This window comes from Gracilinanus agilis, chromosome 4 (genome assembly GCF_016433145.1).
Source record: "Gracilinanus agilis isolate LMUSP501 chromosome 4, AgileGrace, whole genome shotgun sequence".
Lineage (NCBI taxonomy): Eukaryota > Metazoa > Chordata > Mammalia > Didelphimorphia > Didelphidae > Gracilinanus > Gracilinanus agilis.
This window is the reverse complement of record NC_058133.1, coordinates 487,951,303-487,963,515: the sequence shown is the minus strand read 5'-3', so window position 1 is coordinate 487,963,515 and position 12,213 is coordinate 487,951,303. Positions and strand designations below refer to the sequence as shown.

The following is a 12,213-nucleotide window of genomic DNA, read 5'->3' as shown; positions in this document are numbered from 1 at the left end:
GATGGAATGGGCTCATTCAATAATCATTTAGTCTACTACCCCACCCATCCATTGAGCTGGCATCCATTCTGGGCTCATTGTCATCATTTACCTAAGAACCTGGGATCATCGGAGACTAAAAGAGCCCTCATATTTTCTCCATATTTCATATATGTTATACTCAGGTCAGAAGTTAAGAGATCACCTGGAAGAACACAGAAGATGAGAACAGGGACATGTCAATAGCTTCACTTACTCAATATCTTTGTCATCCATTGTAATGTGTGCAAAATGAAAAAGGAAGAGAAAATTAAAGGCAGAGTCACCTGACCATGGCTTCCCATCTATTAGCTGGGTCTGGGGCTCACAGTTTGAATCTTTTTCTCCACTTTCTGAAATTTGTAAAAAGAAACCACCAATTAATTGGTTGCCTTGAAAGTTAAAATTTCCCCCAAAATTTCTGCTTTCCTTCTAATATTGGCAACATTTGTTTTATTTGTACAAAATCTTTTTAATTGAATGTACTAAAAATGATCTATTTTACATCTCAAAAAACTCTCCATATCTCATTTACTCAAAAATTCCCAATTCATAACTCTGATAGATAATATCTTTCTTGTTCTAATTTATTTATGATGTCTCCCTTTATGTATAGAACATGTATCCATTTTGATCTTACCTCAGGTTATGGTGCAGGATATTGGTCTATATCTAGTTTCTGCTAAACTACTTTCTAGTTGTCCCAGCAATTTTTACCAAATATATATTTCTTATTCCCAAATCCTGGATTTATGCTTTTGTCAATTACAAGGTTACTATAATCTTTTACTACTGTTTATTTTATGCTCTCCCATTCCATTAAATTACCTTTCTGTTTCTCAACCAGTACTAGATAGTTTTGATAATTATTGCCTTATAATACAGTTTAAAGTCTGGTACTCAAGACTTCCTTTACATTTTTTCCTATTAATTCTTTTGCTATTCTTTTCTCCCAAACGAGTTTTGTTATTATTTTTTCTAACTTATTAAGATAATTTTTTTGGTAATCTGATTGCGATGGCATTGATAAATAGATTATGTAGGATTGTCATTTTAATTATATTGGCTCATCATATTATTGGAAATTTTGGGGTCCTTGAACTACATTTCCCATGAGCCCACTGACTTCCTGTCATTATGTGTTGATGTAGACAAGGAGATAAAACTGAGGGGCTGGCATTCCTCTTCCTCTCTTGACTTCCTATAGCAGCAGGTAACAGTGCACTTTTTAAACTGCCTAAGCTTGCATGGCACATGGTTTTATTTTCTAGAGACTACTAATAAACTTTATAAAAACCATAATATTTTTTAGGTTATCATTATATATTCATTTTATTTTTTACATCTGTCCATCCATGAAAAATTAATATTGTTCCAATTATTAAGATATGAATTTATTTGTGTAAAAAGTGTTTTGTGGGGCAGCTGGGTAGCTCAGTGGACTGAGAGCCAGGCCTAGAGACGGGAGGTCCTAGGTTCAAATCCGGCCTCAGACACTTCCCAGCTGTGTGACCCTGGGCAAGTCACTTGACCCCCATTGCCTACCCTTACCAATCTTCCACCTATAAGTCAATACACAGAAGTTAAGGGTTTAAAATTAAAAAAAAAAAAGTGTTTTGTAATTATGCTTGTGTAGGTCCTGGGTTTGTTTTGGAAGGTATACTCCCCCATATTTTCTTTTAGCTATAGTTATTTTAGATGGAATATCCCTTTCTATTTATTTCTTACAGGACTTTGTTAGTAACATATAAAAATGCTGATATTTATGTGAGTTTATTTTATATCCTGATACTTTGCTAAAATTATTGGTAGTTTCAACTAACTTTTTAATTGAATCTCTAGGACAGTGATGGCAAATCTTTTAGAGGCCAAGTGCCCAAACTGCAATCCTCATGCTGTGTGTAAGCTCCCACTCTCCTTACCCCAGACAGGGGAGGGAGGACGTGCTCCCATTGGGCTGTTGGGCAGAGGGGTAGGTGATGAGAGAAATGTCCTCAGGTGTGTGTGTGGAGAGGGGGAAGGGAACAGCTCCCTCTGGTGCACATGCCATAGGTTTACCAATGCGGCTCTAGGATCTTCCACATACCTCATCATACCATCTGCAAAAAGAGATCATTTTATTATCTCTTTTCTCATCCTGATTCCTTCAATTTTGTTTGCTCCTTTTATTGTTAGCATTTCTGATACTATGTTAAATAATAATGGTGATAATTGTTTTACTTTTGATCTTATGGAAAGCTTTTCCCTGTTACAAATAATATTTGCTCATGGTCTCAGGTAGTTGCTTCATATAATTTTTTTTTAAACCCTTGTACTTCGGTGTATTGTCTCATAGGTGGAAGATTGGTAAGGGTGGGCAATGGGGGTCAAGTGACTTGCCCAGGGTCACACAGCTGGGAAGTGGCTGAGGCCGGGTTTGAACCTAGGAGCTCCTGTCTCTAGGCCTGACTCTCATTCCACTGAGCTACCCAGCTGCCCCTGCTTCATATAATTTTAAGAAAAAATTCATTTATACTATGTTTCCAGTGTTTTTAACAAGAATATGTTGTATTTTGTCAAAAGTTTTTCTGCATCTATTGATATTATCATATTTTTTACTTTTGTTATTAATATAATCAATTATGTTGGCAAGTTTTCCTTATATTAACCATCTCTGCATTCCTGGTATAAATACTGTTTGGTCAGTCTTTGTGATATATTTGTTGTAGTCATGTACTTAGTATTTTATTTATATTTTTCGCATCCATGTTAATCAGTGAAATTGGTCTATAATTTTCTTTCTCTGTTTTTGCTCTTCCTGGTATCAGCACCATATTTGTTTCACAAAAGGAGTTTAGTGAACTCCTTCTTTTTAGTGATACCTTCTTTATCTGTATTTTTAAAAATTTTTTAAATATTGGAATTGGTTGTTTTTTGAATGTTTGATAGAATTCACTTCTGAATTCATCTGGTCCTGAGACTTTTTTTAAAAAGGAAATTCATTCATGATCTGTTCAATTTCTTTTTCTAAAATCGGTTTGTTTAGATATTCTATTTCATTTTCTGGTAGCCTAGGTAGTTTATTTATTTTTGGTAGATATTCTTCCATTTCATTCACATTGTTAAATTTGTTTGCATATAATTGATTAAAGTAATTCCTAAAAATCACTTTAATTTTATTTTCATTCATGGCATATCCATCTGTTTCATCTTTAATGTTAGTAATTAGGTTTTCTTTTTTCTCTTTAAAAATCATATTAACCAATAGTTTATCTGTTTTGCTAACTTCCCCCATAAAACCAACTCCTTAAATTTATTTATTAATTCAAAGATTTTCTCACATTCGATTTTATTGATCTCACCTTTTACTTTAATTATTTCAAATTTGATATTTAGAGTTTTAACTTGTTCTTTTCTTGTTTTTCAAAATTGTATTCCTAATTCATTAGAATCTTCATTGTCCATTTTATTAACATAAGCATTTAGAGACATACATTTTCCTCTAATTACTGCTTTTGCTGTATCCCACAGGTTTTGGTATATTATCTCATTATTATCATTCCCTTTAATGAAATTATTAATTGTTTCTGTGAGTTGTTCTTTCACCCACTCATTCTTTAAGATTAAATTATTTAGTCTCCAATTAATTTTTACTTTGTGTTTCCATAGTCCCTTATTATATACAATTTTATTGCATTATGGTCTGAAAAGGATATATTTAATGTTTCTGCTTTTTTAATTTAACTATAATGTTTTTGCACCATAATTTGTGGTGAATTTTTGTAAAGATACAATGCACCACTGAGAAGAATGCCTATTCCTCCTCAGATATCTATCATATTTAACTTAACTAAGATTCTATTCATCTCCCTTGACTTCTTTCTTCTTTTTTTTTTTTGTTAGGTTTATCTAATTTTGAGGAGGGGGGGAATTAAAGTCCTCCACTATTATTATTTTATTCTCTATTTACATCTGCAACTCATTTAGCTTTTCCTTTTAAAATTTGGATGGTTTTAATTTAAACCTTTGGAGCATATAGATTTAATATTAATAATGCTTCATTATCTATGGTGCCTTGAAAACCTTCTTAAAGAGTTATCTTTCCATGTGTAGCCTATGACTACAAAGCCAACATCAATGGGCCACTCAATAACTGTGATTATTAATGATAATTCCAATATCAGTCACTACTTACATTATCTTCATTCCTTTAAGGTAAGGAGAGGTTAAGCATTATTAACTCCATTTTATGGCTGAAGAAACTGAGGCCCAGACAGAAGAAGGTTATATAGTAATAATAGGAGCAGGTCACACTTCTATTGGGTAAGATTAGGAAATATATCTGTTATTTTAATAGCAAAGATAATTCCCTTTCTCAATAAAAGTCGACACCTCGAAGATGGCTTCAGAGTAGAACAGGGCATTTAATTCTCCTCACAAATGACCACCAGCATACCTCCAAAGGACAAAAAAAAAAACAAATCCAGTTGAAAGAAGGGACCCCACAATAGGGTGCAGTATTGAAGGTATATGGGATTTGGGCATTTCCACGCTATAAGGTGTGGGGTAAATAGCTCCCATCAAAATGTGAGCTGATCAACCCTCCCCCACCCCACCACAGTACCAGAGTCAGAGGCTGCACACCAGAGTTAGAGTGAGTGGGGGCGCAAAATCTAGCTCATTGGAAGCTAACTGGGACCACCAGGAGCTTGTCCCTGAGAGCAGCAAGACTTGAGACCCCAGGAGACTAGAGAGCTCAGACCTTGGGCCCAAGAGTGGAGCTGAGAGAGGCAGCAGACAGTGGAAGTAGCTCAGCATGCTGAGACTCAGGGGAGAACCTCAGGTGGAAGAGGAAGCATGGGCTAATTTCTGGCCTCTGGGCAGCTGACTAGGACCACTAGGGGCTTGACCCTGAGAACAGCTAGACTAGAGACCCCAGGAGGCTGGGGAGAGCACACCTTGGGCACAGTAGTGAAGCTGAGAGGGGCCGCAGACAGCAGAGGCCTAGCAGACAGTGGAAGCCAGGAGACTCACAAAGTAGCCTCAAGGAAAAACTGCTCCTTAGCTCTATACACAGAGAGTCTGCCTCCCTCACTCAGACTTCTGGCTGAGAAAGCATAATGATGACAAGCAAGGCCCAAGAAATAACCACCAAAAAGACAAAGAAAAAAACTCTTAACACTTGATAACTTTTGCACAGAAAAAAACAGAAAGCAGAGGAGGACAAATAATTAAAGACATCCAAACTTTCCCAAAAAAATATAAATTGGTCACAAGTTCTTGAAGAGTTCAAATCTGAGATCATAAGAAAGATGGAAGAGATCTGGCAAGAAAAGTGGGAAATGGTTCAAAAAGAGAATGGTAATTTAAAAAGCAAAATTTTGCGATTGGAAATTGAGGTTCAGAAATCAAATGAAATGATAAGCAAATTGAAGACCAGAAATAACCAGCTGGAAGCCATGAAGAGCCAGATAGACCAAACCGAAAAGGAAAACCGAAAGATTATAGCTGAAAACCAGTCTTTAAAGGCTAGAATTGGGCAAGTAGAAGCCAATGATCTCACAAGACAGCAAGAATTAATAAAGCAAAATCAAAAGACTGACAAAATAGAAGGAAACATGAAATATCTCAATGAGAAGATGACAGATCAAGAAAACAGCTCTAGAAGAGACAACTTGAGAATTACTGGTCTTCTGGAAATATCAGAGACAAATAGAAATCTAGATATCATAATACAAGAAATTATCTAAGAAAACTGCCCTGATGTCCTTGAACAAGAAGGCAAAATAGACATTGAAAGAGCCCATAGAACACCCTCTACACTAAATCCTCAGAAGACAACCCCCAGTAATGTAATAGCCAAATTCAAAAGCTTCCAAGTTAAGAATAAATTATTACAAGAAGCCAGAAAGAGACAATTCAGATATCAAGGAACACCAATCAGGATTACACAGGATCTGGCAGCCTCCATACTACAAGACTGCAAAGTATGGAACATGATATTTAGAAAGGCAAGAGAATGGGTCTACAACCAAAAATCACCTACCCATCAAAACTGACTATATACTTCCAGGGGAAAGTATGGGCATTCAACAAAATAGAAGATTTCCAAGTATTTGCACAGAAAAGACTGGGACTAAATGGAAAGTTTGATATCCAACCACAAAAACCAAGAGAAACATGAAAAGGTAAATAAGAAAGAGAGGGGAAAGAAAGAAAACTCTTATCTTTAAATTTCCTTCTTCAAGGGCTTCAATAAGATCAAATTATTTGTATTCTTATATGGAGAAATATTATGAGTAACTCTAAAAATGTACTCACTATTATAGTAATTAGAAGAATTAGTCATAAGGAGAGGTTGGAGTACTAAATGGTCTAAGATGATATAGGGGGGAGTGTATATAGGGGGAATAGAAGATGGCACCAAGAGAAACTTGAAGGAATAAGAAAAATAGGATAATCTATACCTCACAAAGAGGGCATGGGAAGGGGAGGGGATGAATACTATTATAAGAAGGAGAGGAAGAGAGGATTAATAGGAAATACTTAAACCTTACTCTCAGTGGAATTAATTCTGAGAGGGAAGAGTAGCTAGATCCATTGGCATATCAAATTCTATCTAACCCTACAGATAGTCAGAAGGGATAAACCAAGGCGGGCAGTGGGGTGGGGAGTTCATAAAGGGAAGGGAAGAGAGCGGAGAAGAAATTCATTAGGCCTTAAAAATAATAAGAGGGGAATAAAAAGGGAGGGGGTGGAAAGGGAAGTAAACCAAGGGAGGGGACAACGGGGACTGATTTTAAACAAACCACTGGTTTAAAACGAAATAGCTTAAGAAGAAGGGGTAGAACTAGGAGAGGATACCAAAATGTTGGGGAATACACAGCTGATAATTATAACTCTGGATGTGAATGGGATGAATTCACCCATAAAACAGAAGCAAATAGCAGAGTGGATTTAAAAACAAAATCCTACCATATGTTGTCTACAAGAAACACACATGAGGCAGGTGGACATACACAAGGTTAAGGTCAATGGCTGGAGCAAAAATTTTGGGGCTTCAACTGAGAAAAAGAAGGCAGTAGTGGCAATCATGATTTCTTTCTTTTTTCTTTTTTAAACCCTTAACTTCTGTCTTAGAGCCAATACTGTGTATTGGCTCCAAGGCAGAAGAGTGGTAAGGGTAGGCAATGGGGGTCAAGTGACTTCCCCAGGGTCACACAGCTGGGAAGTGTCTGAGGCCAGATTTGAACCTAGGACCTCCCGTCTCTAGACCTGACTCTCAATCCACTGAGCTACCCAGATGCCCCGGCAATCATGATTTCTGACAAAGCCAAAGTAAAAATAGATCTGATTAAAAGAGATACGGAAGGTAATTACATCCTGATAAAAGGCAGTATAGACAATAAGGAAATAACAGTACTCAACATGTATGCACCAAATGGTATAGCATCCAAATTCCTAAAGGAGAAATTGGCAGAGCTCAAGGAGGAAATAGATAGTAAAACTATACTAGTGGGAGATATAAATATTCCTCTATCAGATCTAGATAAATCAAACCAAAAAATAAATAAGAAAGAGATAAGAGAGATGAATGAAATGCTAGAAAAATCAGAATTAATAGACATGTGGAGAAAAATAAATAGGGACAAAAAGGAATACACTTTCTTTTTCAGCTGCACATAGTACATTCACAAAGATTGACCATGCATTAGGGCATAGAAACATGGCAAACAAATGCAAAAGAGAAGAAATAACAAATGTAACCTTTTCAGATCATAATGGAATAAAAATAATAATCAGTAAGGGCACATTGACAGGCAAATCAAAAACTAATTGGAAATTAAATAATATGATTCTCCAAAATCAGTTGGTTAAAGAACAAATCATAGAAATAACTAATATTCTCATTGAAAAGAATGACAATGATGAGATAGCCTACCAATATCTGTGGGATGCAGCTAAAGCAGTATTCTGGGGAAAATTTATAACCTTGAGTGCATATATTAACAAATTAGGGAGGGCAAAGATCAGTGAACTGGACATGCAAATCAAAAAACTATGAAGGGAACAAATTAAAAATCCCCAGTTAAAAACTAAATTAGAGATAATAAAAAATCAAAGGAGAAATCTATAAAATTGAAAGTAAAAGAACTATTGAATTAAAAATAAGACTAGAAATTGGTACTTTGAAAAAACAAATAAAATTGACAAAGTGCTGTTCAATCTAATTTAAAAAAAGAAAGAAGAGGGGCAGCTGAGTAGCTCAGTGGATTGAGAGTCAGGCCTAGAGACGGGAGGTCCTGGGTTCAAATCCAGCCTCAGACACTTCCCAGCTGTGTGTCCCTGGGCAAGTCACTTGACCCCCATTGTCCACCCTTACCACTCTTCCACCAAGGAGCCAATACACAGAAGTTAAAGGTTTAAAAAAAAGGAAAGAAGAAAACCAAATTATCAGTATCAAAGATGAAAAGGGAGACTTCACCTCTAATGAAGAGGAAATCAAGGCAATCATTAAAAACTATTTTGCCCGATTATATGGCAATAAATATAGCAGTCTAGGTAATATGGATGAATATTTACAAAAATATAAATTGCCTAGATTAACAACAGAAGAAATAGAATACTTAAATAATCACATATCAGAAAAAGAAATTGAACAAGCCATCAAAGAACTCCCTAAGAAAAAATTTCCAGGACCAGATGGATTCACAAATGAATTCTATCAAACCTTCAAAGAACAACTAATTCCAATACTATACAAACTATTTGACATAATAAGCAAAGAAGGAGTTTTACCAAACTCCTTTTATGACACAAATATAGTACTGATCCCAAAGCCATGTAGATCAAAAACAGAGAAAGAAAACTACAGACCAATCTCCTTAATGAACGTAGATGCAAAAATCTTGAACAGAATACTACCAAAAAGACTCCAGCAAGTGATCATGAGGGTTATTCATTATAATCAGGTGGGATTTATACCTGGAATGCAAGGATGGTTCAACATAAGGAAAACCATTCACATAATTGACCATATCAACAAGCAAACCAACAAAAACTATATGATTATTTCAATAGATGCTGAAAAAGCCTATGACAAAATACAACACCCATTCCTACTGAAAACACTAGAAAGTTTAGGAATAGAAGAGCCTTTCCTAAAAATAATAAATGGTATATATCTAAAACCATCAACAAACATCATCTGCAATGGGGATAAATTAGAAGTCTTCCCAATAAGATCAGGAGTGAAATAAGGATGTCCATTGTCACCTCTATTATTTAACATTGTACTGGAAACACTAGCAGTAGCGATTAGAGAATAAAAAGAAACTGAAGGTATTAAAATAGGCAATGAGGAGACCAAGCTATCACTCCTTGCAGATGATATGATGGTCTTCTTAAAAAATCCTAGAAAATCAACTAAAAAGTTAGTGGAAATAATCAACAACTTTAGCAAAGTTGTAGGATACAAAATAAATGCACATAAGTCATCAGAATTTCTATATATTTCCAACACATCACAGCAGGAAGAGTTAGAAAGAAAAATTCCACTTAAAATCACCCTAGAAAATATAAAATACTTAGGAATCTATCTGCCAAGACAAATACAGGAATTATATGAAGACAACTACGAAACCCTTTCCACACAATTAAAACTAGATCTAAACAATTGGAAAAACATTGAGTTCTCATGGGTAGGATGAGCTAACATAATAAAAATGACCATCCTACCCAAATTAATTTACTTATTTAGTGCTATACCTATCAAACTACCAAAAAACTTTTTTACTGAATTATAAAAAACTATAACAAAGTTCATTTGGAAGAACAAAAGACCAAGAATATCAAGGAAAATAATGAAAAAAAATATGAAGGAAGGTGGCCTAGCAGTATCAGATCTTAAACTGTACTATAAAGCAATAGTCATCAAAACAATATGGTATTGGCAAAGAGACAGAAGGGAGGATCAGTGGAATAGACTAGGAGTAAGCGACCTCAGCAAGACAGTCTATGATAAACTCAAAAACCCAGCTTTTGGGACAAAAACCCACTATTTGACAAAAAACTGCTGGGAAAATTGGAAAACAATATGGGAGAGACTGGGTCTAGATCAACATCTCACATGCTATACCAAGGTAAATTCAGAATGGGTAAATGACTTGAATATAAAGAAGGAAAATATAAGTAAATTAAGTGAGCACAGAATAGTATACTTGTCAGATCTCTGGGAAAGGAAAGATTTTAAAACCAAGCAAGAGTTAGAAAAAATTACAAAATGTAAAATAAATAAATTTGACATTAAATTTAAAAGTTTTTATACAGACAAAACCAATGCTACCAAAATTAGAAGGGAAGCAACAAATTGGGGAAAAAATCTTTATAACAAGAAACTTAGACAAAGGTCTAATTACTCAAATATACAAGGAGCTAAATCAATTGTACAAAAAGTAAAGCCACCCTCCAATTGATAAATGGGCAAGGGGCATGAGTAGGCAATTTTCAGATAAAGAAATCAAAACTATCAATAAGCACATGAGAAAGTGTTCTAAATCTCTAATAATTAGAGAAATTCAAAGCAAAAAACTCTGAGGTATTACCACTCACCTAGCAGATTGGCTAAAATGACAGCAGGGGAGAGTAATGAATATTGGAGGGGATGTGGCAAAATTGGGACATTAATGCATTGCTGGTGGAGTTGTGAACTGATCTAACCATTCTAGATGGCAATTTGGAACTGTGCTCAACGGGCTTTAAAAGACTATCTGCCTTTTGATCCAGCCATAGCACTGCTTGGATTATACCCCAGAGAGATAATAAGGAAAAAGACTTATACAAAAATATTTATAGCTGAGCTCTTTGTGGTGGCAAAAAAATTGGAAAATGAGAGGATGTCCTTCAATTGGGGAATGGCTGAACAAATTATGGTATCTGTTGGTGATGGAATACTATATTGTGCTCAAAGGAATAAAGAACTGGAGGAATTCCATGTGAATTGGAATGGCCTCCAGGAATTGATGCAGAGTGAAAGGAGCAGAGCCAGAAGAAAGTTGTACACAGAGACTGATACACTGTGGTACAATCGAACATAACGGACTTCTCTACTAGCAGCAATTCAAGGATCCAAAGCAAGGCTGAGGGACTTATGAGAAAGAAAACCAGCCACATTCAGAGGAAGAACTGTGGGAGGAGGAACACAGAAGAAAAACAACTGCTTGAATACATGAGCTGATAGGGATATTATTGGGGATGTAGACACTAAACAATAACTCAAAAGTCAACACCTCTTTGTGGCCTAGAATTTCAGAGAGCTACCTAGAAGCACTGAGAAATTGTGTGCCAAAAGTTGGACTTAAATTGAGGGTCTTAGGGAAAGTAATGCCCAATTATTAGTATCTACATTTTGCAGATAAGGAAACCAAGGAACAATAAGTGACTTGTTCAACTTTGTATAACTAAGAAAAACATGGGATTCTAATGTCAATCTTTCCTGACTCCAAGTCCAACAGGACTTCTTCCCATTCCAGGCTGATGCAACTGAATTATCCATCTCCTTGGCCACTGATTTTTTTTACCCCTTCCTTTCTGTCTTAGAATCAAAACTAGGTGGGGTTAAGTTACTTGCCCAAGGTCAAACAGCTAGGAAGTGTCTGAGGCCAGATTTAATGGCCACTGCTTTTTAAACTAGGTTATCCTTTTTAGAGTTAATGGAGCTGTAGGACCTCAGAGCAAGATGGTATACTTTTTTGCATATTGTATTTCAACTAACAAACATTTATTTATTCATTATTTTTTATAAAACTCTTCCCTTCTGTCTTAGAATCAATACTGTGTATTGGTTCTAAGGCATAAGAGTGATAAGGGCTAGGCAACTGGGGTTAAATGACTTGCCCAGGGTCATACAGCTAGGAAGTGTCTGATACCAGATTTGAACCCACGACCTCCCGTCTCTAGGCCTGGCTCTTAATCCACTGAGCTACCCAGCTGCCCCCCAAGCATTTACTTTCTAAAACTCATAACAAAAAATATGCATATTTAGCAAACTCAATTCCCCCATGGTCCATGTCCAAAAATATAGATCTCTTTCTGCATATTGAGACCATTACTTTTTGGTATAATTAAAAAAAAAAAACACAATTCTGATGTGATTTTGACCTCACCAACCAGGTTAGAGAAATAACAAAAAGTTCTCATATTGCTATGTTTGTAGTA

The 12,213-nt window shown here is 35.6% G+C and overlaps 1 protein-coding gene across 1 annotated transcript in view; it reads right to left on the bottom strand.

Annotated features, from left to right (window-relative positions):
• Window positions 1-12,213, bottom strand: part of EFCAB5 (EF-hand calcium binding domain 5) — a 135,471-nt gene that overhangs the window by 39,148 nt on the left and 84,110 nt on the right. Inside the window, exons 8-9 of the mRNA XM_044675595.1 lie at window positions 306-371; window positions 92-184 (exon numbers count right to left, since the gene is read on the bottom strand). Of these exons, the coding sequence (XP_044531530.1) occupies window positions 92-184; window positions 306-371 (159 nt within the window). The remainder of the gene's footprint in view (window positions 1-91; window positions 185-305; window positions 372-12,213) is intronic.